Source organism: Salarias fasciatus, chromosome 11 (genome assembly GCF_902148845.1).
Source record: "Salarias fasciatus chromosome 11, fSalaFa1.1, whole genome shotgun sequence".
In the NCBI taxonomy this organism is placed as follows: domain Eukaryota; kingdom Metazoa; phylum Chordata; class Actinopteri; order Blenniiformes; family Blenniidae; genus Salarias; species Salarias fasciatus.
Genome location: NC_043755.1, coordinates 30,407,085 through 30,434,802, shown reverse-complemented (window position 1 = coordinate 30,434,802; position 27,718 = coordinate 30,407,085). Strand labels below are relative to the sequence as shown.

The window sequence follows — 27,718 nt, the reverse complement described above, 5'->3', positions numbered from 1 at the left end:
GTCAGTAATCTGCTGGACTGCAGTGGAACCCGAGGAGGATGCAGAGGTCCAGGTTCTTTAGAGAACCCTGTGAGAAACCCTTTCTGGTAGAACATTTCATCGTCAAGGATGATGTGAAACCTCGAGATCATCAGAGGCGTGAAGCCTTTTCCTCACTCTCCGAACTGATGTGTTCCCCACAGAACCAGCTCCAGCCTCCAGACGTCTGCAGACTTGATTTTGATGTTGCCATCAGAAACATTTCTAACAAACTCCTCAGTCAAGAGAAAATACAAGTATTTTTCTCTGTTTTCTCCTTTTTCGGGGTCACCGTGAAAATCTGCTTCAGAAGAGATTTTGACAGAATGGAATCATGGAATCAGTTTTTAATTCGTTTGGAACACGTTCCACAAGAGTTTTCTGGACTTTGATGGAGCAAAAAAAAAAAAAATCTTAAAGATTTTAAAGGTCAGAAAGCTTTGCACTGAAAACACATGTGACACACACAGATGCTCAAAACAAGTACAGAAAGGATTATTTCAAGGAGGCATGTTCTCTAAAATCAAAGAAGGAAAAGTTTTTGAACATTTTAAACAAACTACAGACAGACATGATTTCATGATTTTACTACAAGGAGACACACGGCCGGGCCGGGTCGCCAGGGGCTTTGAGGCCCCGGGGCTGAGTGCCTGTCGGGGGTGGGGCTCCCCCTTTCTGCCCCCCTCCTCCCTGTTGGGGGGGGTCTGGCTCCTGCCGTGGCGTTCCAGAGTCGCTTTGCTTCGGAATCCGTCGGGCTGTAGGTGCAGTTAGCTTCTCCGCTCTCAAACAGCGGGTGGTGGCGACAGACAAATGAGGGGAGAGGGTGGAGTGTAGTGTTGAGGAGCTGGGGGGGTAGATGTTGAGTGTGTGTGTGTGTGTGTGTGTGTGTGTGTGTGTGTGTGTGTGTGTGTGTGTGAACAACATTAACCTGCAAATGACAGACGTTCTGCAGAGAACCTCGGCTGCTTTAATGAGTTCAGAAACAAACACAGGGTTCGAACACGGTGCCCGGCTCAGAGGCACTGCAGCAGCTACACCCTCTACACACCAGCCGTCCAACGACGGGTCACATTAAAACCGGGCTGCGCTCTGATTGGCTAAGAGTCCCGCCGAGCAGCCAATCAGGGACTGCTGCTAAAGAAATGACACAGGAAGCTGAGGAAGGTGGGACAGAGGTCGGAGGGTCACATGATGCCGTTGGTGAGGTACTGGAACCCGTCGTACAGTTTGGTGGTCAGAGACCTCATGGAGCCGTCCACCAGCTGCTCCACCAGCAGCTGCAGCTGCTCCTCCGTCAGGGACATGTGGAACCGCTCCTTCAGCCCTCGCATGGTGCTGGAGCCGTGAAAGCAGGGCAGCTGGGAACCTGAGGGGGGAACACACAGTCAGGGGGGGGGGAGGAGGAGGAGGAGGAGGAGGAGGAGGAGGAGGAGGAGGAGGAGGAGGAGGAGCAGGACTCACCTTGCTGCATGATCTCCACGATCTGCAGAACGCGGTCCATGTGCTTCCTCGCTGCGATCAGACCCTGCAGCATCAGCATCTTATAGTAGTTGAACATGTCTCCGTCCGGACCGCCCATCACCTGCCAGACACAGCACAGACCGCAATGTGGGTTCGGAGATACCTGAAGTCCACACCCAGGGTTTACAGGCCCCTGACAGTCCACACTGAGGGTTACAGACACCAGGTAAACAGACTCACGTCCACGAACTCTGTGGTGAGTTTGAAGGCGGACGTCTCGAAGCCGAGGTTCCTGGGAGAACTGGAGAGGATGAAGCCGAAATCGATGTGGATGATGTGTCCCTCAGCGTCCAGCAGGATGTTCCCGTTGTGCCTGAGGGAGGAACACCCACTCTGTGTGAGCCCGTCTGTTTCCTCCCTGTCCGTGGCGTCTCCCCCGTCTGCGTCTCACCTGTCTTTGACCTGCAGCAGGTAGCAGATGAGGCTGTACCCGGCGCAGCTCTGGACGAAGTTCCTCTGCGCCGTGAGGAACTCCTCGGTGGTGGGAGCGCCGTGCTCCTGCAGGAAGTAGTCGAGCAGGAAGAGCTGACTCTGCTTCTTCACCTGGTGCAGCGACACGGCGTTCACCACCGGCTCGATCATGCCGCTGTCCGCCGACAGCACCAGGATCTTGTAGGGCTTGATCCAGAGAGGGACGCGCTCCTGCTCCCAGATGGACTGCAGGAGGACAGCGAGGTGTTTATTTGCACGTACAGAAACGCTGTAACTAGGGCTTAACTATTCATGAAACAAAACTCAGTTAAGTGAAGAAAATGAGCTCTGGCAGAAGTGAAGCGTTGTTCAAAACAAAACTCAATGACGACTTATGGAACTTTAAATTCTCTCTCTCAGTACCAAATGAACCACGGCCCCGTGGTTGGGGTCGCCTGCTTTAGATCATGTGACCTGTGATGTCTCAGCGTTACCTTGAGCTGCTGCAGCACCTGGAAGGCGAGGAGCTCCTGCCTCAAGTCGTCGCCACATTTCACGATGACCGACAGAAGCCGCCAGTTGGGAAGGTGGCCGTACGGAGAGCCCTCCCTGATTCTCCTGCAGGGACACACAGGAGGCATCAGGAACAGCTGGAACTGCGTGTGTGTGTGTGTGTGTGTGTGTGTGTGTTTGTGTTTGTGTCTCTTCTGCTCCCTCAGTTTGACCTTTACCTGACTTTCTCCTCCCACGGTTCCTTCAGGGCCACAGCCGACGGGTCCTCAGGGTCCCGCTTGAAGGTGGTGGGGGCCTGAGCCAGCTGCTCTGACAGCCGTCGCCTACCACACACACACACAAACACACACACACACACACACACACACACACACACACAGTTATCTGTTTGTTCTACGTGGACGTTCTCCAGATGTTCTCCAGGTATTCTCTGACCTGATGTCTCCAGCAGCGATGAAAACGGGTTCTTTACTCTCCAGACTGGTGATGCTGTCCACGGAGAACTGGCTGATGTTATCACAGCTGTTAGTGTTGCCCTCTGGGAGCTAGAGGAGGAGTCAGAGGAGGATGGAGAAAAAAAGAGGGAGGAAGAGGAGCAGGAGGGACAAGACGTTTAAATAAGGAAGAGGAACAGATTTCTCACTATTAAAACGTGTTCTCGCTGTAAAGCCGGAGTGGGCGTGTCCTCACCTCCACCTGCAGCTCTCCGATGTCGTCCACGGACCACGCCTCGTCGTCGTTGTCGTAGTTCGGGACGACGGAGAAGCTTCCGGCTCGCTGGTCCACCGTCATGCCGCAGTCCGGCAGGTTCTCCACCGAGCGCGTGCTTCTGATTCGGTTCTCCGGGATCCGGATGGGAACGCTGGACGTCTCGAAGTTCTCGCACTCCAGAACCTCAACGTAGATGAGGTAGGGGGCCTGAGGGGAGATTCGGACGTGATCGGACCGGAGGAGAACCGACAGAGAACTGAAGGCGAGGCGTGATGCATCTGGGCCTGTCTCACCTTGTCTTTGGAGTTGAGCACCACGGCCTGGGTGTGTGGGACTCGGACCACATGGTGGTCAAAGGCGGCGGTGGGCAGCCAGACTCGTGCCGGCAGCTTGTGGTTGAGCAGGGACAGCTCGGAGATGAGCCGCTGGGTCTTCTGCTCCTTGGTGGGCAGCGTGGCCAGACGCTTCCCGATCCCCATCAGGGACTTGATGAACTCCCTCTGAGGCGCCAGGCGCACGGGCTGCACACACACACACACGTACAAACACAGAGAGAAACACAGCCGTCAACACACCGATCAGTGGGCGGAGCCAGAATCACAGCGCTCACTCCGGATTGGATCGAACGGAAACAGACACAGATGTGCGGAGCTGCACGACCACAACCAGAGCCCGCCTCCACACAGACTCCATTTCCCACAATGCACCCTGGAGGTCCGGACAAGAGTATGAACTTACAGGACGGGAATCGAACTGCAGACTGTTGGAGCTGTCCGAGTCCTGAGGGCCACACAGACAGAACTGAGCCGCGTCACATGATGCTGTGCTCTGACTGCTGATTGGTCAGCGCGCACACACACACACACTTACACACACGCAAACTAATCTGACACGTTTTCAGGGACAAAATAGATTCAATTTTCAGAAAAGGAAACCCCCTCAGAAAACTGCAATATTGAACTGTGATGTTAAAAATTCATCCGACAATGTTTCCACCTTTGGAAGCGTTGGGCATGTTCGTAGTCCCGTATCTGTGTCCGCCTTCCCAATGTCTGTACTGTTCCCGTTATTCCCAATATTTCAGATGTTTCTAATATTCACAGCTGCCCCAGTGTTCCCAGGATCGCTAATATTCCCAGTCCACTGAAGCAATCCCAGAATTTCTGGTATTCCCAATGTTCAAAAACATTTCCAAAGCTACTTGTACTCCCATGGTTTCTAATATTGTCACTGTTCCCAGTATTCCCAGTTATTCCTAGTGTTCAGCGTGTTCCCAGTGTGTGTGTATTTTTCCTGGTTCCACTTCAGTTCATCCCACTCTGACTGCTAACACTGTTAACATAGACACAGTTGATTTAGATGAAGAAGCAGAAGTGTATCAGAAAGTCCAGCTTTAAATCAATCTCAAACACACACACACACACACACACACACAGTGATCAATACACCGATCAGTGGGCGGAGCTTGAATCATAACACTCTCTCTTGATTGGATCAAATGGAAACAGACACAGAAGTGCGGAGCTGCACGACCACAACCAGAGCCCGCCTCCACACAGACTCCATTTTTTTTTCCCACAATGCACCCTGGAGGTCCGGACAAGGGTGTGAACTTACAGGATGGGAGTCAAACTGCAGGCTGTTGGAGCTGTCCGAGTCCTGAGGGCCACACAGACAGAACTGAGCCGCTTCGCATGACGCTGCGCTCTGATTGGGCAGCGCGCGCACACGCTAATGATTTATTCTGACACGTTTTCAGGAACAAAGAGACGCAACTTTTGGAAAAAAATAAATAAATAAAAAAATTCCACAAAACTTCCTCCTAATGTTCCCAGTAATCCTAATATTTTCAGTGTTCCCAGCATTCCCAGTGTCCTCAGTGTCTCAGGGACGCGGGGGACACTGGGTTGCTCGGAACGTTCCGGTCAAGGTCTTTCTCTCTGTAGACTGAATTGAATAGAATAGACTTTATTAATCTCACAGTGGAGAAATTTGCAGGTGCAGAGGCTCGTAGGACACACCGGGGGGCGCAAAAAGTAATGCAAGGTGCGAATAAAGAATAACAATAAGTAATAGTGCAAATAATAGTCAGAATAATAATACAAAACTAAAAAAAGAAAAGATCTAACAGTATGTACAACATAAATCTTAAAATATATAATATATCTGCACACAGACTGAGTGTCTGTGTCGGTGTGGTGCTGAATGTTCCAGAGGTCACCCCCACCCCGCCCCGGCCCCGCCCCCCCTCACCTCGTCCTGGGAGCTCTCCACCTTGGGGTTGCTGGCCGTCCTCTTCAGGTTGCTGCTCAGGCTGATGCTGACGGTGGCGTCCGACTTGGAGCGCTGGTGCGTCCGTTTGGAGGGTGACAGGCTGTGCTCGCCCCCCAACGGCCCGGGGCCGGCGGAGGAGGGGGTGAGGGGGCAGAAGGGCGTGAGGGCGAGGGGGTCCCTGCGTACCCGGGGCCCCGCGGGCTTCAGCTCGTCCGACAGGATGAGCTTCCTGAGTTTGGTCCCTCTGGAGTGTCGCTGAGTGGAAATGTGCATGTCTGACGAGTACGCCCCCAACAGCCAGGCACACTGCAGGCTGAAGGAGATGCTCTGTCTGCAGCGGTGCACCTGACACGGACACAGACAGGGTGAGACACAGGCCGGGTGTGTGTGTATCTGTGTGTGTGTGTGTGTGTGTGTGTGTGTGAGGCCACACCCACCACGTAGGGCTTGATGGCGTCGCCCACGTCCTCGTCCATGTGGATGTACATGTTGAGGAGCTGGGGCAGGAAGAAGTCCACGTCGTCGTGGGCGAAGCTGAACAGCCGGTTCCCGATGTAGGCCTGCACGCCGGGCTCCTTGGACTTGTGCAGGTAGGAGATCGCCATGGAGACGTCGAACAGCTTGGACTCGAACAGGCGCAGCAGCCACGACTGCTTGGACGGGTTGTGGCGTTGCCGCCGCCGCGCGCTCTTCACCGAGCCGGGCGCGGCGCCGTCCGGGTCGTACTCCTCCTCGTGGATCCTGGGGGGTTTGGGTGTGGAGGAGGCGGGGCCACAGTTCTGCGGTGGCTCCGCCCCATTGTCAGATTGGGTGGAGTCTCCCTCATCCTGCCGCAGCTTCACCTTCTGCAGCACCTCCCGACACGCCCGCTGGGCCACCTCAGCGTCGATCACCAGGCTGAGCTCGGACACGCCCTCGCTGATGACGCACAGTGGGGGCGTGGCCGGGGGGGCGGGGCCGCAGGAGGAGGAGGACGGGGTGGAGGGGAGGGACAGAGAGGGGGAGGAGGACACGGACAGGGAGGGGCTGTTTTCATCGGAGGGGCACGGGGAAAGCTCCGCCTCCTCCATGTGGGCCGCTGGGAAGCTCCGTCCTCCTCCACTGAAACACAGAGGTCAAAGGTCAAACATGGAGTATAGAGTAAGACTGGACTTACATCCAGACCCCTTGAACTCTAAAACCCATACATAAAATTCTTTGCAACCTACACAACTCAAAAAAAGTTCAGAAAATTCTACTTTCAGGTGAAATTTCAGGATGAATTTAAAATGCACGACAGCTTTTTCACGTCAACTCAATATGAACTTTCTTAAAGGTGCTGTAGGCAGGATTCCGCATCTCTGCCATCTTGCTTAGGTTTACCTAAGCAAGATGGCGATTTGACCCATCTAAGATGGCGATTTGAAACCCAGCACAGCCAATCCTGTCCTGTTATCTCTGACATCACGCCCTTACGCAAGTTAAGCCCCTCCCACAAGAACGTGCGACGATTGCCCCTCGACCAATCACGGTTAGAGCCTCAGGGGCTCTTCTGATTGGTCAAAGATACCTGGAGCTGTCGAGATTCCTTTTCAGCTCAGAACAGAGACAGATGGAAACGCTGCACCTTTGCGATAGTGCAATTATGTTACACTTCTAAAGGATTATCAATGGATACTCTAACATTTAATCAAAAGAAAACACATAAAAATTAGCATTGACTAGCAAAATCCTGCCTACAGCACCTTTAAGCTTGTTCATGTCCAAATATTCAATATTTCGGTACTTGCTCTTCTCTAACATCAAGCATAATGCTAAAAATTCACAACAAATGTTTGATCCATGAATGGACCAATAAATTTCCTGGTTCAATTACAATTTTATTCAAACAGTCTTCCACATCATGATATTCTCATTTTGACATCGGAGACCTGGACATATTACAACGGATCACCAGCACCTCACCACAGTGAAGCTTCAAGCAGGATGTTCTCAGAGGGAAGTGTCGACTGAGTTTAGTGTCGTCAGCAGGTTGCAACAGAGACACAAACATCACGTTTCCATCAACTGTATCGGCTAAAATCTGCTCTCTTTTGTCAGCCAGTCCTTTTTTTGGCGAGTGTTTCCAATGTAAAAATAACAAAACTCTCAATGCTGTGCAACATAATTTTCAGCGTGATTAAACTCAAACACAAACAAAAACAGCATACAGTGTACGGACTGGCATAAAGAAACAGTGGAGGACTTCGACAGGCTGCTATTTTTTACACTTGTCATGCTTACAAGAAGAAAGAAAGCAAAGAAGATGACCAGAACAAAGCCTGGCTGTACAAAAATGCTTGGTAGGGGATTGTGCGGCTGTTGTTTACTCCGTGCATGGCTACTGCTGATGACACAATGACGCTTTGATGAGTCTCTGAACCAAATCAATGTCTGCAATGTATATCAGGAGGGAGCAGCTACATAAAAAGCACCAGTGGATATTTTTTCTCAGTGGAAACTCACAAAAATGTGAGTACAGTAGAGCCGACACCATCAGTGGACATGCTGGAGAAGAGACTGGAAGAGTCACAGAAAGTCACAGATGTGGCCACATCCTACACTGATGATCACTTTGTTGTGAACATCAGTCTGCAGACCCGGAAGTTGAATGACACTCAACTCCAGGCACATTTAGGGAAGGTGAGAGGCACCAAGTGAAAACTGTTCACATCACTGTGCTCGACCAGCTGCAGAGTTGTTTAACACTACTGCTTGCTTTGATTTCAATAATTGTTTGAGATAAAGAAATCATCATTTCATGCATCTATTTAAATACCATACTTTCTGATTAATTTCACTGTCGCTCTGAATGTAGCATTTTCCATGGATTTCCACAGATTTCCCCCTAAATCCAAATATCTGTAACTTTTAGAGTAGACCAGGGTTCTGTTGTGTTTTTGTGTTGTTGTTTGTGTTGATTGTGTCAAGGAGTCAGTATCTCAGAAAATTTGGGATACATATCTTGCTGTGGGTCATTCTCACGTGATGGGACCCTCAGGGACCCCAAGGGCACATACACGCACGCACAAACACGCGCACACACGAGGCTAACTTTCTGAGAGTGCTGAAGTTAGCCTCCAACACGTCACTGAAAGATAAGTCACTTTGGATCAGTTTGGCAGGTTAATGTAGCTAAAGTACAGTAAAAGTACAAAGTAATCCCATTACTATTGCCACACACACAAAACCTTAACACTCTAGTAAAGACTGAATGCCTGCTGCTTCATTTCAATATTTTGGGCTTCCAAGTGTTTCTGTAAACTCGTGCGTAAATATAAATAGATAATTAATACAAATTTTAGATACGTGATAATGACTTTAATGATATATGATAATAACATGATAATTAAGTGTAATTACTGTGCTCTAAACAAACAGCAGCTCCACGAGACCTTTAACTCCCCAATAACAACCAGACTTCAGTATCAAAAGCTAACCGGCTAATCCAGCAGCTAGTCAACAAGTTGACACCGTTAACCAGATTTAATCAGCTAACTAACTACGAACCAACCCTGCACCCCGACCTGCGGTGTTCCGGCTCCACGAGCCGCAGCCGATGGTCTCTAACAAGCGATCATTTTGTCACTGTTGGGCTGGTTAGCATTAGCACAGACTGTTGCTAACTCCCAACTGTTTACAGAGCTGGATGCTAAGCTAACGTTAGCTCCAGCACCGCCACGCGAGCTCTCTGGTCGCAGTGATGAGTGCTTTCAGCTTCGGAACAGTCGGCCTTACCTTGCGTCCGTTTAGCGGCTCGGCGATGACGATTTATGTTCGGTTTGTCACTTCTTCCATTGATTCTGTCCACTGCACTGCTCACACCCAGCCGACAGAGGGCGCTGCTGCCGGCCGGAAGAGGCCGGACTTAGAGCGCCAGCTGACTGACACACACACACACACACACACACACACACACACACACACACACACACACACACACACAGTCTTGTATTTCTATCCTTGTGGGGACCGTCCATTGACTCCCATTCATGTCTAGCCCCTAACCCTGACCCTTACCCTAACCCTAACCCACACCACAACAAAGCCTAACCCTAAAGAAATGTTTTTGCACTTTTACTTTTTTCAGTAACAACAACATGGTCAAGAAAACACTGTTTCTCCTACTTAGGACCGGAAAAAGGTCCCCACAAGGCACGTCGTTTCACGTTTTGCTATCCTTGTGGGGACATTTGGCCCCGACAAGGATAGAAATACAAGAACACACACACACACACACACACACACACACACACACACACACACACACACACACACATTTTTCTTTTTTTAAAAAAAACACATTTATTTAATCTTTCAAAACACATAAGGAATTTCGTTTTTAATACAAAATTTTAAAAAACAATCACTTTTAAATATACCCAGGCTAACTTATACTGTAGATCATAAATTGCTGAAGTTTAAGTGACAATAAGTCCCCTCTAATCAATGTGTTTACCCTTTATAACCCATCTGAAGAGCAGAAACTTGACACTGACAGTCCACGAACTTCTCCTGTGGAGGAACATTTCCACTCTTTTTTGCACAAACCTTAACTGTAAATAAAAATCGAAAAATGGAAAATCAAAAAATTCTAAAATAAATATGCAATTTGCATTTGCAATTTTGCAGCATCTTTTCAGGATCATGATGAATTCCTCTTGTCGGCCCAGTCCACGCCTAATACCACTTCAGTCTGCATTTCCCAAATAAGTGAAATCTCTTCAGCAATCTGTCCTTCCATTCTGTCTTCCATTTCCAACAGATCCTTCTCAAAGGAAAGTTGAATTAAGCAAGCTTTTCGCATATGTGACATGCTTCTGTGCTCACTGAACACATTTTTCAACATGGAAAATGAATTCTCATGTCAGCCTGTGGAAGCTCCAAAGGTTAGAGCAGCCTAAATGATGCTCATTGCTTCCAGGATGCTGTGGAAATGACGAAGCACCGTTTTCAGTGTCCATTTCCCTTCACCTGGAGGTGTCGGACTACAATGAGTTCAGTTTCAGCGATTGGGGTTCCTGGCAGAATGAGATGGGGTTTCACTTTTTCAGGGTCCAGGAAGGAGGAGCTGTTTGGGTTCAGTACAACAATAGTTTTCATCAATGTGCTGTTTAACTCTCCAAAACAGCGTGTAATTTTCCTCGCAAAAGCATCAATGCAGCTGTAAAACAGCCGTGGTTGCTCTGAGATCTCCTGGTTTTCCGGTGCTCTTGCTCCTGATGTCTGTGTGAGGATTGAAGCGTCACCTGCTTCTGCTGTAGCAATGGTCAACAGCCTCTCTTTTATGGCATAACTCTCAACAGAAAGCACTACAATGGAGATATTTTCACATCCTGTTGGATCTCTGGTTCCATCCACTTTACCTGTGAGTCACCTATTTCCCCCGCTGACTCATGAGTTCTTTAAGTTCATTTTGAATTTCATGGTTTCAGTATGTTGCATTTTGGAATGGTGGGAGCTATTTTAACCAACTCTGGATCTTTTTCTGTCTGTGCTGAACTCAAACAAGGACGAGAACAAACCACACCTGTCCCTCTGAATCCCATGACTCAATATCAGCTCTGAAAGGTAAATGGTTCCTGGCTAAAAATGTAAACATGTCAATGAAGGAGCTCACATAGCCTTAGAAGAAATCAAAACGCTTCACAAACCATAGCATTTAAGCGGATTTAATCCTTCTTTTTCCCCATGTTTTCCCTGTGGCCAGTGAGGAGAGACTCAACAGCTTTTTGAAGTGAAAACGGAAAACTTTTGTTGCATATTTAGTGTAATTGAAAATGCAACTTTTTGAAAACATTCCCAATAGTAAAGGAGAAAAAAATACCACATTCTGAGAGTACTTGGGCTCCTCCACATTGACAGAAGCCGGTCGAGGTGGTTCATCTGATTGTGAAGCTTCCTGTTTGCCTCTTATCAGAGGTTTTCCTGGGAGGAGGTCCCGAGGTCGGCCCACAACTCTCTGAAGAGAACATAGTATCTCAGCTTCGGCCTCTCAGGAAGTCTTGCATTCATTCATAATCGCTGGAGGAAGTAGCGGAGGACAGAGATATCTTGGTTTCTTTGGTCTCTATACTGCTACCATGACCCTTTACAGAACAAAAACTAGCAAAGACGGATGGATAAATTATCAGATGTTGAAATACATTTTCTTATCATCTCTATGCTCACCCAGGTTTTTTGTTCTTTTAAAGTGCTTGAATTTTAAAAATGGGCTATTTTAAATGAGCGCCTGATAGAAATCAAACAAACAGTAAACAACAATTTCCTTCAGTCAACAAGTCAACTGAAACTTTGGTTACAGTGATAAGGTCATCCCAGACTTGAGGCAAAGCATCGTCTTTTCATGCTCTTTGAATAAACCCAGTCTTCGAGATGTGTTTGTCGTTTTGACAGGTCGATGTGATTTCAGTAGGTTAGAAGCTGATTTTAAATATCTGCTGATAACAACAGCGGAACTGGAGGCAGTAATTCACAATTTTATGTCTTCTGGTTTGGAATATAGTGACAGTCTTTCTGCCGACTGGTCGGAGTCGCCTAATCACTGGTCAAAAATGGGGCAATTCACAGTTTCAATTTTTTTATTTTAAAGTCAAGGAAATAAAACATTTGGGAATGATCAGAGAACTCATCATGCGGCGCCCCCTGGAGCCCACATGTAGGAAATACATGCAGCTGATTGGTCGATTTCAGGTGTTTAAAAAAACCAGAACAGATTTAAAACAGATTTCTTCTTCTCCACATGATTCTGTTCATAAGAAGAAAGAAAGGATGCATCGAGAAGAACAACTGGAACAAGTACTAATCATCGCTGTTAATGAGTGCATCAGTAATATTTTAATTATGCGTTGCGTGTTTTATCGTGAGTGTGTGAGTCCTGGAACTCTTTAGCATGTAGCATGTTGCATGGCTTGGAGTACAGTCCTACATGATCCACTGAGCAGTTAAACTCATGAGCAACATCGAGCTAATGCTGCTGGTTCAAATTTCCCTGCTGATAAAGTTGCTGATGTTGTACGAACTACTTTTCACCTCCTCTTGATATTTTGACAGAGCATAATTTACAGTCTGCCTTACCCTTGAGATTCACATTCTGACATTGCTGATGTGCAACGTCAAATAATACTCACCAGGTTGTAATGGGGAACTTACGTAAGTTTGAGCACAAGCACTCTGTGCAGTATCAGCCCCGTTACTGGCATTGGTACATCCCTATTTTATTCTACATCAGTTTACAAACTAAACAAAACAAAACAAAAAAAACCCCGCTAAAAATGCTTTTACTTTTTAAAGAAGAACTTAATCAAAACTGGAGCCAATCAAGTGGTTGAGATGAGAGGAGTTGCACTCTGATTGGTGGATCACAGCCAGATGTCGGACGTGCAATCTCCGCCTGGATATCTCAGCTCGTGAGCCAGAACCGGACCGCCGGGCTCCTTCCCGAAGTCCACCAGGAAGTTCTCGTTCAGAGACAGACCGCCGCGGTCCGTGTCCACGTCGATCTGCATCATGACGGAGCCCTCCCTGAGCACAGAGACCGCCACACGGTGAAGACACACACCGCCACATGTTCAACCACTAGAGACAAGCTCATGGCATGCTGACAGACTGAACCGGGCTCTCGGGTCATTACTTGATCATGTCCGGGTAAAACTGTTTGTCCCAGCCGCTGTACAGGGAGGTGGTCACATAAAGTCTGCGTCCGTCCAGACTGAGCTGCAACATCTGAGGACTCCCAGGGATCCGCTTCCCCTGAGACAGACAGAAAGGTCAGTTCAGTTCAGTGTGAGGACAGCAGTCATCTGAAGACACCTTCACAGAGAATGAGAGGAGGTGCATATCCACAGTGTATGTGGGTATGCGTGGGTGACCTCTTGAGCAAAGGAACGTTCTGGAAGCAGAAGGCGTTATCTTTTAGGGAGTGAAGATGTGTTTGTGTTTGGTTTGTGTAAGGGTATGGGAGGATGGAAAGGACTTGGAAAAAGGTTCCTGAACAAACTACGAATATCAATCCATGAATAACAGTGTACATTTGGGCTACCGGTAAATATTCCAATAGATAAAATAGCAATTGAAATGGACAGTAGAAGCAGCTACCAGGAGAAATAGAAAGTGGTATGACTACAGCCACGTCACAGTCCTGAGAAATGTGTAATTGAGAACATGTGAAACACGGAAGTCCAGACAGGTGAGACAGACCGACACACAGGAGACATATACGTAGACCGACAGGTGAAACACAGAAGTTAACTCCTGTTTCCCTGTCTAAATACCTTTATGATGCATGGGCCGGGCTGCTCCTGCTTCTCTGGATCCTCCAGAACTTTCACTGGACCACCTTTGACAAGACTTCCTCCCAAGAATATCTGTAACAAACAGACAGGTGAGCTGTCTCACTCTCAGGCTTCACCCTGTTTCCACAGGGCCACTGTTCAGGTACGTTAGCGTCACACCTGGCCGGCCAGCCAAGGATTTCTCCTGTCTGTAATGTCATACTGTCTGATATCTCCATGGAGCCAATTGCTGAAGTAGAGGAAACGATCGTCCAGTGAAATCAGGATGTCAGTGATGAGACCTGAAGAGAGAAGAGACACAGAGGTAAGACGGGTGAGAGACCGAGGTGAGAAGCAAGAGGGGAGACACTCAGGTGAGACGGACCGGGCATCTCAGGTAACAGCCATCCTTCCACCTTCTTGCTGGGAACATTGATGACCTTCTCTGCTTCCCACGTTCCTTTCTGAAAGAGAAAACAGGTTTGGATCTCCGCTTGGCCTGTAAGGTGCACATTTCATGCAGGTTCTAGTTCTGGGTCCCAATCTGGTTCTGGTGTAGTAAAGACCACTTTCATGGCATGAAATGTCGCTGGACCATCCAACCAAAGTGACAATCACACAGTGATACGCCACTCCTCAGAACCGCCAAAAACTTGGATCCTCAGTGGGGAAACACATCAGGTCCTGTCTAGAACCTCTTGATTCAACTTAATTTCCATAATTTTCACAAAAGTAGATCATGAAGGACTCCAGCAGGCGTCTCAACCAAAATGAAACATTCACATTGGTGGTCCACAGTAAAGACAATCTGTGAAGACTACAATCTGTGAAGTCTACAGTCTGCAGTCAAAGCAGCAGCAGAACCACTTGGGACGGACTGGAGAGTCTCTGTGAGTAGAACAGGTGGTACTAACCTCTGTTTTGTAGAATCTGAAGACATTGCTCCTCAGGGCACATCCCACATATCCCTCAGTGGCGTCCGGATCATGGAGGAACCGCACTTCTAGAGGAATGGCCCCATCTGGACCCAGCTCAATAGTCTGCAGCTTTCTGTGGGTGGTCCAGTCCCACACGTTCAGATTGCTCCCATAATGACCTGAGACAGGTTGAAGAAGGACCAGTTAATGGCCAGAACAGACTCTCTCAGCCCTGCAAAAGTAAAACCAGAACACTGGACCTCCCTAGCACTCTAACCTTCCTCAACATGAGCTGGATTGAATCCGTCGAGAAGAGCTTTGGGAGCACCCCACTCGGTGCTGATCATCACATTATGTCGAGGTTGGTACCAGAAGTCGTATCCAAAGGGCGCCGCTTCACCCGGGTGCTCCCAGTTCCCGATCACCTCGAACGTCTCACCATCCAGCAGAACGAAACCACCTGATTGGACGAAAGCAGGAATTACTTTTAGGGAGTGAAACGCAGAATGAAAACTGTTGTTCAGCCTGTGAGACATTGCTCTTCATTTCTGCTGAGTCATCCTCCTTTCTGTGATAAAGTCCAACATACAAGTTTTCCACTGATGGTTAACTTTTTAGTAAAATCCCACATTTGGCCAGTCTTTGTTTGACATGGACTAAAAACAAAGCTTGAGGACGTTCTTCTTGGTGCTGTGCACATAAAATTAAAGCTGCAGAAGGTTATGATGTGGTTGTTGGTCATGAGTTACTCAGTAATGGAACGGTTTGTCACGAGAAAGAACACTTCATATTGTTTTAGACGTCCATGTAAAGGTTGGTAATATTACTTAGCTGATTGTTTATTTCTATTCTTCTGAAACTAGGAAATCTGTTTCTCTGACAGAACACAAATATCCCATGATCCACTGTGAAACCTCACCGCAGGAGTCCTCTGTGGTTGTGTGTCAGGGGATCGGGGTCTTACCTTTGCCGTTGCCCGAGGGGTCTCCCATGCAGCTGATCATGATCTGACCGCTGCCCAGGCAGTGGCTGGTGTGAGGATTGGCCAGACCGCACTTAAAGTACAAGTCTACCGGCTCCACCATCTGCACACAACAAGACAACAGCAAGAGAGCAATGAGACAACAACAACCACAAGACAAAACTCACAATTACTTCACAACTATGACACAAAAAAGAGCAACACATAAAAAAATGAAACAACAACAACATAGCAACAGACACACAACAGATATACAACAATAGTAAGACACAGCTCTGGTTTCTTTTCTAATCAAAAGAGAGCTTCACAACAAAAGTTCCCGTTGTATCAGCTGCAGTTCAGCCAACAGCACACACACACACACACACACACACACACACACACACACACACACACACACACACACACACACACACCTTGTGGATTCGTGGTGCTCGGGGATCAGTTCCCACGTCGATCACATAGACCCGGGAGGACACGAGAGACGGCAGGATGAGACGGTTCCGGCTCTTTGACGGGTCCCCGAAACAGCTGCTGCAGGCGTTCCAGCCGGAGTGATGCAGCTCGTCTCTGACGTTCAGCATCTCCAGCCTGTGCACCACCTGTGGGGGCAGACCGGCGCTGGTAGAAGAGCGGACCATGTCGGGATGAATGCAGCTCCCTGATTGGCTCGGAGCGTACCTGGCAATAGGTCGGGGAGGAGGGAAGGACGTCCACCGTGGCCAGGTAGTCCGGTCGGACGCTGGCGGTGTTACGGTAAATACAGGGCAGGTAGACGATCTCCTCCCTTGGGCCTTGGTCACAGTGACAGAGGGGAAATGATTTTCAGAGAGTGTGTGTTACTTTCAGCTGTCACACAGACATTTACATTGAAATTGTAGAGGTACAAGTAGAGGTACAGGTACAGGTACAGGTACACCAACACAACAGTGACACAACTGTAACAACAGTTACAGCTCCATCCATAACGTTATGTACAAACACACACAAATTAGCCAGACTCACCCTTCATGGCATCCAGGGGGGTGCGGTATCCCGGTCCACATCCTGAACAGTTAGCTGAAAGAGGTCAAAGGGATCAGAGGTCAGGTGGAGGTCAGACAATGGCGTGACTTCAAAAAGGTCAACGATCAATCGGGTGCCAGACACGGGAAGTGCCTTAAAGAGGTTAAAGGTCAGGTGGAGGTCAGATAGGGAATTGACTTCAAAAAGGTCAAAGATCAAGAGGAGGTCAGACACAGGAAGTGGCTTCAAAGGTCAAAGATCAGGTGAAGGCCTGACAAGGAGGTAACTTCAAATAGGTCAAAGGTCAGATGGGAGCCTGACAGTGGAGGCATCAGGATTTTTTGTTGCAGGCGCTTTTCAGTGAGGGTGTTCAGGAATTTCGGGAGCTCTAGTTTATTTTCAACTGCAACACTGACACTCAGATGGACGCGCCGCACTGTGACCATCGCAGCCGAGCACCAACAGTTAAATAAAAAGTTATTAACAAATTACGCAACATATTAGACAAAAGTGATACAGATGACCGGTTTACGAAACGCGCCACTTAAACACAGCAGAGAATGTAAACTGTAACGCAATCACGGCCCTGACAGGGATGCTCAAAATCAGTCAAATAAAACCCTAGTGATGGGAGTAACAGCGTTAAAATAAGCGGAAGCTGCAGCGCCACCAAGTCTCCCCCTGGCGCCGCCTGAAGCCAGACGCACTAAGCAACTTCAGAGGTTAAAGGTCGGTTGGATATCAGACACAGGAAGGGACTTAAAGAGGTCAGTGAGTGCTGTTGCTGTTGTGTGTGGACCTTTTGTTACGCCGCTTTGCAGCTGTTTGTCTCATTGTTACCGACATGTTTTAAGAGGGTCCATTAGCAGCTCAAGTGCCGTGTTGATGAATCCCAAGTTTTCTCAACCGACTGAACGATGTGCAGCTCGGAGCATTCCTGAGAACTCCCAACAATCACCGTTACATAAGACACACACACACACACACACACACACACACACACACACACACACAGTGGCAGCTTAAAGGAGCAGGCCACCGGTTTTACTGCTCCATAACTTTCACCCTGCTCTCAAACGAGGTCGGCTGATCTTTGATTCTTTGATGTGAGTGATTTTTATCCTGATTCAACCTGCGGCTGCACGAGTCTGACACACACACACGCACATGCACGCGCACACACACGCACACACACACACGCACACACACACACACACACACACGCACACACACACATGCACATACATACAAATACTAATTTACAGATACACACACCACTCACTGAATGCACACACACACAGTAACACATTTGCACGCTCACAGACACACAGTCACTCAGTAACAAACACACACACACACACACACACACACACACACACACACACACACACACACACACACACACACACACACACACACACACACACACACACACACATACACACACAGTCTTGTATTTCTATCCTTGTGGGGACCGTCCATTGACTCCCATTCATGTCTAGCCCCTAACCCTGACCCTTACCCTAACCCTAACCCACACCACAACACAGCCTAACCCTAAAGAAATGTTTTTGCACTTTTACTTTTTTCAGTAACAACAACATGGTCAAGAAAACACTGTTTCTCCTACTTAGGACCGGAAAAAGGTCCCCACAAGGCACGTCGTTCCACGTTTTGCTATCCTTGTGGGGACATTTGGCCCCGACAAGGATAGAAATACAAGAACACACACACACACACACACACACACACTCGCAGCAGCTGCTTTCACCTGCTTCCAAAGGAGGTCGCTGATCTTTGATTCTTTGATGTGAATGATTTTTGTCCTGATTGCATCAGTTTAACATTATCACACACAGACACAGACACAGGCACACACTCACACACACACACACACATTAATTTACATACTCACACACCACTCACTGCATGCACAAACACACAGAGACACACACACACACACACGCACAGACTCACCCATGTCTGAGTGTCCGTCGTGCTGGTCCAGCTCTCGAGGTCTGGACTCTCTGGGATCAAATTCTGGGACAAAACCCTGCAGGTTGGAGATCAGCCAATCACAACCCGGGGGCGGCGCACGCTCTTCATGAACAAGTGAACATTAACCATCTCTCACACGTTCACAGTTCACAGCCAGAACAGGAAGCCCATACACAAACAACAAGACCCCTGCGCCCCAACACACACACACACACACACACACACACACTGGTTTCTATGAATGAGGAAGACTTCAAACCAGTTTTTTAAGACATTCGACATTCAGCACCTCTGTTACAAAGATGTAATGAATCTCAAAAAATTCCATTTGAGCATTCTGTCCATGCCAGACTCAAAGCACCAAACCTGACACCATGGCATATGCAGGGACTGGTGATAATCATCTGCTTGGCTCCAAGCATAACTGAAATGGTGTTTCCCAGGACCAGATTCTTTTGTGTGGACCTGTGTGAACAATACAACAGACAAATATGTAAATTACATGAAATTACATGAATTATTCTGCAATTACAGGGTCAGACATGACTAATCAGAACACGGCTCAACCCAAACTGGCAGGACTGATAAGTTTATTACTGAAATACAAAATTATATAATGTCATCTTGAAAAGCAAAAATGATGAGACGTCAGAAGCTCCTCTTAGTGCCGCAGACTTTGATTCAAAACTGGAGGGGAAAAGGCTTTCAGCGCAGCGCAGACCCTGTTGACTCTTTTAAAAAGCAGCTTAAGCCATTTTATACTGGAAGGCTGTTAAACTTTCACTGCTTACATTTCACAATGTTTTTGTGTTTTATTGTGCTTCGTAGTTTATGATGTCCACCGTAAAGCACTTTGTGGTTCTGTACCTGTGAAAGGTGCTATATAAATAAAACTTAATTAGATTTAATGGATAATTCTGGAAGCTCATTTGGTTTATTAAATGATATAAATTAGAACATCTAGGAATCTACTTTAGCATGAAGTTCTGCTCTGCCATGTTTTCTTTTCAGTTCCACCGCGACTCAGTCCTCAGTGTTCGTGACAGATCAGCCAGATCAACCTATTTTGTATTATTTACACATCATGTTTGCAAGTCTTTATTTTATGAATGCAGCCTCTCAAATGCCTGATGGCAGTTTGTTGGCAGACCACTGTCGTTTTATTATCCTCTTGGGTCCATCTGCTTTTTCAGTCAGTGCTGAAAAAAAAGATTTTGAAACAACAGATCAGCTGTTGGAATGGAAAGGTTTGCCTACAGAATAATTCAGACGGTAAGAATAGCTGGGTAACTGGTGGATCCTTTCGACACATCTTCTGTTTGGAATCATTTTCTGTGAACCAACAACTACATAGTTAATGAAATGATCTTTATTTTCTTAACCTACGTACAAACAAAGACAGGTGAACAGGACGTGCTGGGAGACGGAGCTTCGGGGATAACCGTCAGAACAGATGTGGGTGGAGGTTCCGCTGCAGCGAACGGCCCTCTCCAGATCCCGTCATGAGATTAACAATACTTCAACAAATAATGATGTATTACTGTGACTAAAGTGGTTTTAATTTAACTGTTCATTAAATGTCTTCAGTAGTGAAAGTTTTTTTTTCCCTTTGTTCCACTTTCTTGAAAGCATTATGAAATCCCAAGAGTATCCCTTTGATTATTTACGGCTTCATTAGGAATCTATGAACTGGAGCGAAAATCATTGGACCCAATAAAACCTGCGTTGTCACACAAGGACGCCTGATATCGTGCACCCTCGACAGGTCACCAGTCCATCTCAGGGCAAACACAGAGAGACCGGCGGCCGTATAGACCCACCTTCACACCTCGGCTGCTTTAGTGCCACCAGTTCACCTCACATGCAGGTTTTATGGGTCATTTGATTTAAAACCGATCTCCTCTCTAATAAACTTTATCCAAACCAAAAGTGCCTTTGTAAAACCACCAAAAACCACAATTGCAAAATGCAGTTTGTTAAATCTCTGATTGCTTTCATTTAATTCTTCACTAGTGAATGATCTGATAACCGATCGCAGTTTTGACTGACTGACGTTCACTGAGACCTGGCTACAGACGGAGGAATATCTCAGCCTATATGAAGCAAATCCAACCGCTTATATACTGTAAATAATACTGCTAGCTGTGTATCCCCCTCCATCTCTCTTTCCCTGAATTCTCAGTCCCTCTCTCCACTTTATCACTGAGCTCAGATAAAGTCATCAAAGTGGGCGACTTCAACACATTTACCATGACAGCCTCAACAATTGCACTCAGTTAATTATTAGAAGCAATTGTCTTTTGGCAGAAGGTGAATAAGCTCACTCATTATTTACTTACACCCTTGACCTTGTTCTCATTTACGGCGTAGACATTGATCGATGCAGTTTTTCCTCAGATCGCTCCCTGATATGGTCTGAATTGATACTGACTGACTTTACAGCGCCTGGGAAGAAAGCAAAGTATAACAATACAGTATGGTCTTTCAGGCAATTCTCTGACCAAATAGAGGGAAATAATCCATCAGCATTTATTCCGTTTCCCTCTGTGGACCCAGTTGTCTTAACATTAGTCCCCCTCAGGTCGATTTTGTTGCAGATGGTGCAGCAGCCTCACTTCGCTCCGCACTTTATTCTCTTGATCCTCTGAAGATAAAAACAAAAAGTCAGAGGAGCTTATCTCCATGCTATGATGAAGAACAACACTCCAGAAGTCAGCAACAAAACTGCAGCAGAAATGAGGAGAAAGGAGTTCTTAGAGATGCCGAGCACTTGTTGGCTCTTCCGTCTTCACTCTGCGGTCCATCTCATTCAGAGGTGTCAAGAAAGTACTTTCCAATGCCATGTTTTTGTTGTGCCCAGTCAGTTAACAAAGGGCTGGGCTGATTTGAATCACCTGCAACAAACAGTTCTGGGCCCAGGTGATCACAATCAGCCCAGCTCTTCGAGAACTGACTGGGTACATGGAAAACATGGCATGGGAAAGTACTTTCTTGACACCTCTGATCTCATTCCAGACCATGTGGGATCAGGTTGTTGTGATCCAACTAAACACAAACCGGATGGGATGGCATGTCACTGCAGGGTGCTGTGGCAGGGCGGCCATGCTGGCTCAACAAACCTCCTCTGCTTGTTGCTCTTCCTTAGTAACAGTCTCCTGGCAGCGATTTGACCATAAAGTTGACAGAAAGATGCGTCTCACGCTGTGTGACATTTATCTGGGCTCTGATATGAGGTGCTGTTAATAAGTAGCAAAGGAAGGTAGGAACATTTCAATGAACATCATAAGTTATGAAATAGACCAACTGTCGAGGATAAAGGGACATGTGTCTGTAAATTGTCAGAGAATAAACGGCAAGATTACTTAGGTTTTATGTCTTGTGTGGTTATGAGTGGGTTTAATATCATTACACCAGTAGGGATATGTGAATATTTATACAGCTTATTATGTATAAATGAACATATATAATATACAAATTGTTAGGCCCTACATGGATCAAATAAATTCTTATCACAAATGTCAAAACTAAAATACTCAAGCACACATAGTGTAGCTACATATCAACTAATTAGGTTTATTTTCTATGGAAATGCTGTAAAAGGCAGAGGTGGTCAGTGCTATCGCCTCACAGCGAGATGCTCTGGGTTCAAATACCTGTAAGAGTTGTTAAACTTGTTTTTTCAAAAGCTGTATCTGTGTTAGAAACTGTTCCACTCCTACGAGCAGAAGCAGTAATTACAGCAACATTAGAATTATTAGAACCTTTATGTACTCAGTCAGTCGTAAGCTCAGATTCATGCAAGTGTGAATAATTCATGAGGTCCTGCTCTGAGAGACGCTATCAGATGGAATTTTGTTGTATTCTTATGTATAACAATAAAGACAATAAAGCCTGTTTCTCTATACTACTACCTTCCTTTAGGGGGCACAATTGCAATACATAGACTTTACACAAAGTTGTGTGCATCAAACAGACACCCTTTTTAGTTTTCAGGGCCTACAGAAACACTTCTGTCCTGCCAACACAAAATGTTGTTCAAGTGTGGCATCGGTACTGACTGCAAGTCTTTATATATATTCACACATAACTTTAGTTCAACACTTTAAGATTAGCAGAGTTCTGGACTCCCTGCTTTATAGTTGTGTGTAATGGGTCCTTCTCCAGGGAGGTGGTCTGGGAGTGTGTGTTACGTGTGTGTTACTCCTGGGAAGTGGTCTGAGGGGCCGATGGCTAACAATAACATCCATGTTCCTGTTTGAGACTCAGACCGGGAGGGGGAAAAAAAAAACAATTCTTGAGTTTAGTGAGCAGAGAAGAGAAGTGCAGGGACGACAGAAACACCAGACCGAATCCATCAGAGACCGTCAGAGTTCACCACACTGTCAGCGACCGCCAGATACTGCCTGAGTCAATACAGGCCAGCGGGTTTCACAAGAGAATAGCAGTGTCCACTCAAGACTGACAAGAGTCCATTAAGCCCCGTTTCCACTGCACAATCTACACACAGACACACATCATGTTTGCAAATAGTGTGTTTTTGGCTGATTCAACAATAAAGGATGCATATTCTACAATATAGGTATAATAGTCACATGGACAAACCGTATGAATCCATAGCCGAAGCATTCTTCTATTTCACATCTGGATATAAACTATACGATGAATCATTAGCAGTCCAGTCCTGTCCCTCTGTCTCCCTACATACCACTGAAACTCGCCAACAGCTACCCCTTAATACAACACTCACAACGCCACTGGCCAGTCCCAGCCCGAGTACAGGAGGGGACAGGATGGGTAGGCAAACGCAAAACCAGACCCAAGTCTGTACCACATGAAAAAAGTTAGCACACCCAGTGCATGCAAAGTTACAGTGCATACGAAGGCAGGTTTATACGGGCAACGAGCCGTTAACCTAGGCAGGCTTGCCAAAGGTGACGGTCGTTACTGCCAGTCAGCTGATTAGTTGCACCTCAATGGCAGAATGGTTATTTTGGCACGATCCACAACTTTAATGAGTGGAGATGCGCTGTAACCTGTACCGTACCGTCACACACTGTGCTGTGGAAACGAGGCTTTAGGGTCCAGAGACGTCAATAAACACCACAGAGTCCATTAACGTTGTGGTTTTCCACTTTAACTCAGTGGACTTGTTTCAGTTCCAGAATGAAAACACTAAATGCAGGTTGTGCTTTTCTTTATTTGTAAAGTTTTCTAAACATGTTCACACGTTTCACAATCACATGCAGGTGACCTGCAGCAGCCATTGCATGATTGGAGGGTCAGGAGGCGGGGACCGTTCGCTCATTGGGCTGCTTAAAAAACTATTTTCTATCATTCTGAAAAATGTGACGTCCAAGCAGCTGTGATCTTTTAAAGTAAAAAAACATGATTGTTAACAGTCAATGACAACAAGAAGATTTTTTTTTAAGTAAAAAACAACAACTCAGGATACCATGATCGTGATAAATTAAAATGTTTTAGCTTGAGAATAAAAACCAAAACATTAAATTCTCTCAAATCAAGTGTTTTTTTCTTTTCAGTTTTTTTTTTTTTTTACATTCTCCACAAAAAATGGTTCCAGTTCCAGCTTGTGAGGCTGCAGTTCTGTCGGTGTCCATCAAGTGGTGCTGAAGTCCACCTGACTTGGTCTCTGAAAGCAGCAGAAGTCCGTTCTGCTCTCCTGGGTCCTCTCAGCTGTCGTCCTCCTCTGCTGCCTCTGTCCGGCTCTTCACCGTTAACTTCCACTCGTCTCCCACCTCCTCTCCAATCACGATCCGGGTCTCCCGTCGCTCTTTGTTCACCACCTCCCTCTGCGGCTCCTCTGCTTCTTTCTCTTCCTGTTCGTTCTCTTCCTCCTCACTGTCCTCTGCTTTCTTGGGTTCGTGTTTTCCGTCTTCCCGCTCATCTTGAACTTTTGCCTCCTCTACTTCGGCTTTGGCGTTCTCTGGCTCTGTCTCCTGCGCCTCCTTCTGGTCCTCAGTCTCCTGTCTGTCCTCTTGGACCTCCTTCGCTCCATCTTGTTTCTCCTCGGATGCCTCCGCTGCACCTCCTCCTTGTTGTTCCTCCTCAATGTCATCATCGTTCTCCAGTTCCATAAAGTCTGATGAATCTGAAGCATCGGTACCGAGCAGGTTTTCTGTGAGGGTCCTGAGGAGTTCCAGCTGAACCTCCTCCGGCTTTTGACTGACTGTTTCCTCTGGCGCCTCCTTCTGATTGGACCCTGGCAGGAGGGCCGTCAGCTCGAAGGACTTCTTCAAAAGATGAGGAACCGTTTGGAGGTGAGTCAGGACTTCGACCACCCAGTCCACCAGCAGCTGGGTCACATTGGCCTGGAGTTGGTGGGGCAGCACCTCCTCCAGCTCTTTGGGGTTTCCAGCGGTGAACTTTGACCAGCGAGACAGCAGGAGGCGCTGCAGCACCGGCTTCACACAGACCTCCAGGGGCTGCAGGCTGAAGGTGCAGCCCCCAGGGATAACAGCTGGCAGTGTTCCCACAGTGCTGAGGGAGGTCAGGAACTGATCTCCCAGGTGTTCCCGATGCCGATCCAGAACCAGCAAAGACTTGCGAGGTCGAGTTGGTCCATTCATGAGCTGCAGCCACACCTTGTTTGTCCAGATGTCCAGCATCTCCTCCACCTGCAGACCCTCTGCACTGACCTCCAGCAGGACCGATTCAGGCAGGGTTTTCTCAGCCAGCGACCGGCTCGTGGTCATCAGAGCCGGCAGCATGGTGCCATCGGCCAGGACGGTCAGATACACAGTGACGAGCGGTAACGAGCCGGTGAGCTCCAGAGCCTCCGACCGCCGAGACGTGTCCTTAACTAATCTGAAGTCCATAAACAGACACAGCTCGTCCATGGCAGCCACGGTGCCTTCGGGCAGCTGGTGAACACGGATGACCTTTTGGGTGAACTCCCTGAAAGACCTCACTTTGGCCTCCAGAGACAGCGGCAGGGTGCGGCCGAGCATGGGTGCTTTGCCCACGCTCCACGGTCCGAGCTGGTGCTGCAGCAGGAAACCGACCGCCCAGTCATACGAGATGCGGAAGGAGTCATTGAAGCTGCCCTTCTTCTTCAGCATGGAGGCTTTGTGGAAGAGGTTGCTCTCTGTGATTGGAAGCTGCTGCTCACGCATGGAGAGGACCCAGGACACCATCCTAGCGACACCATCCAAATTCTGGTCCTGCTCATTCTGCGTCAAGTGCCTCTTTGCCTCCTTCAGCCAGGACCGGATGAGCCGTGTGTCCGTGGAGAAGAACCTGGAGGCCACTTGGAGACCATCACACAGAGCGAACAGAGCAATCCTCAGCTGACGGGCACTCATGGAGTCCTCACGCTCCTTGGAAGTAGCCGATGGTCGGGCGTGGCCGGCCCCAGCGGTCACCATGTTGAACGCCTGGCGTTTCACATCATCGGGAAGTTCCTGCCGCAAGGCTTCGGTGTCTTCAGCGTCATCCAGGTCTTCCGGTCTGTCGTCATCAGAAAAGTCCAGGTCCTCCACCGGAGCCATGGATTGGTCCACATCGTCCTGGACGTCGTCCAGCTCAATCGCCCCACTGCAACAGACAGTCACAATCAGCAGGATGGTAAACACACACTTCAAGCTCCACACAGATAGTCCCAAAGTCTCTGAGCTCCGCCTTCATTCTCTTCAGGTATCAGACAGACATGAGTCCAACATCGACTCAGCTGCTCACAACCAAAAGTCAATGGACACTATCCTCGTTCTCTACAGGTATCACTTAGGCATGAAGCAAACATCAATTCATCGACATGTTCAAAACTCAGTAGTTCCTGAACACTGTCCTTTTTGTCTTCAGGGATAAGACGTGAAGCCAACAGCGATTTGTTCACCTGTTTACGATTAATTCATATCTTAGAAAACCACATGGACACAACTTATTGAGAAGCTTTTTGGTCACAGCTGCAGTTTGAGTAATTCATGATCATCACCATGTTCACAACTTCCAAACAGGAAGTCGTTTTGAAGTCTGACAGTGAGGATTACAGAGAATAATGCTGAGGAAAACAGACTTCTGAGACCCGGTGCTCCCAAAGCCCACTGCTGAGTTCCGCACCACGACCCAGCAGATATTTCAGGAGCGATGAAGAGCATGTGTTACTCAGCAGCTTACCTGATCTGATCCTTCAGGAAGCCCACTTTTGTAGATCCTGCAAGTAAGCAACACACATGCACAGAGACACTTCGTTAATAAGACAGGTGTTTTCAGGGGTCAGGACAGTTGGCATTTGTTTTTCTGTGTGTGTCTAAGACCTTTGCTCCGGGGGGACATGCCGTGGTACTCCCAGAAGCAGCTGGGGTCTTTGCACAGGTTGGCCTTGCAGACGATACACCCATACACAGTCTCGCGTCGCACGTTCTTTCGGTTGCAGACCTTGCACCTCCTTGGCAAGCTTGAGACCTTGCCCATGTGGTGCCTCTGCTTGGGCAGCTCATCTTCCTCCTTCATCGGTCGAGACGTGGCCATCTCCATTTTCTCAAAATATTTCTGGGCACACTTTGCCAGCTGGTTTCCTAGACGTTTACGGAAGCTGACCTGTGTGAAGAGGCCGTCCTGCACCCACGCAGGCGGGTTCTCCTTGCGGCTCTCACGCAGCACAATAAAGGCATTGACGATGCTCACGTTGATCAGAAACCAGAAGAGGCTGCGCCAGTGCCTGTCCTGAGGGATCCCTCCCAGAGGGTTGCAGGCTAGCAGCTGCTTGCAAATGTCAACGCCTCGCATGTTCTCCTGCAGGAGGCGGAAAGCCATGGGCCGCTCGATGGGGTCCAGCTCGCCCATCTTAGTCTGAGACCTCCTCCAAACAGTGTCGGCCTCACCTGGAGCGGCATTGGTCGACAAGCAGCCCATTTCTTTGGTGTCTCTCCAGCGAGTAGCCAGCAGAGGGCCACACTGCCTCTGCAGGAAGTCCCCGGGTTTCTCCAGCTGGCCCTCCTCCCACAGCTGTTGGGGCAGGATGGAGCTGTGTGTTGGGAAGGAGCTGGAGGCGTAGATGCCCTGATCCAGGAGCTTCTGCATGAGCGGGAGAGAGGTGAGTGAGCTGGCCAGGTAGAGCT

The 27,718-nt window shown here is 47.8% G+C and overlaps 2 protein-coding genes across 4 annotated transcripts; both read right to left on the bottom strand.

The window, feature by feature from the left end:
- Positions 1-958: 958 nt before the first annotated feature.
- Positions 959-9,327, bottom strand: pi4kb (phosphatidylinositol 4-kinase, catalytic, beta). Of its 3 annotated transcripts, XM_030103233.1 has the most exons (14): positions 9,205-9,327; positions 5,886-6,549; positions 5,428-5,793; positions 4,792-4,833; positions 3,913-3,954; positions 3,468-3,695; positions 3,154-3,381; positions 2,899-3,008; positions 2,682-2,786; positions 2,445-2,568; positions 1,931-2,196; positions 1,720-1,852; positions 1,480-1,600; positions 959-1,384 (listed from the first exon to the last, which is right to left on the bottom strand). In XM_030103233.1, the coding sequence occupies exons 2-14, from the start codon at positions 6,516-6,518 to the stop codon at positions 1,203-1,205; spliced, it is 2,580 nt and encodes an 859-aa protein (XP_029959093.1). In that variant the 5' UTR covers positions 6,519-6,549; positions 9,205-9,327; the 3' UTR covers positions 959-1,202. The 3 variants fall into 3 exon arrangements, with proteins under 3 accessions (XP_029959093.1, XP_029959095.1, XP_029959096.1); XM_030103235.1 differs by lacking the exon at positions 3,913-3,954; XM_030103236.1 differs by lacking the exons at positions 3,913-3,954; positions 4,792-4,833.
- A 2,708-nt stretch (positions 9,328-12,035) lies between these two features.
- Positions 12,036-18,691, bottom strand: selenbp1 (selenium binding protein 1). The gene is made up of 12 exons (XM_030103237.1): positions 18,621-18,691; positions 16,644-16,697; positions 16,320-16,432; positions 16,055-16,240; positions 15,621-15,741; positions 14,934-15,116; positions 14,654-14,835; positions 14,125-14,203; positions 13,920-14,041; positions 13,740-13,832; positions 13,100-13,218; positions 12,036-12,990 (listed from the first exon to the last, which is right to left on the bottom strand). The coding sequence occupies exons 1-12, from the start codon at positions 18,622-18,624 to the stop codon at positions 12,828-12,830; spliced, it is 1,419 nt and encodes a 472-aa protein (XP_029959097.1). The 5' UTR covers positions 18,625-18,691; the 3' UTR covers positions 12,036-12,827.
- Positions 18,692-27,718: the final 9,027 nt, after the last annotated feature.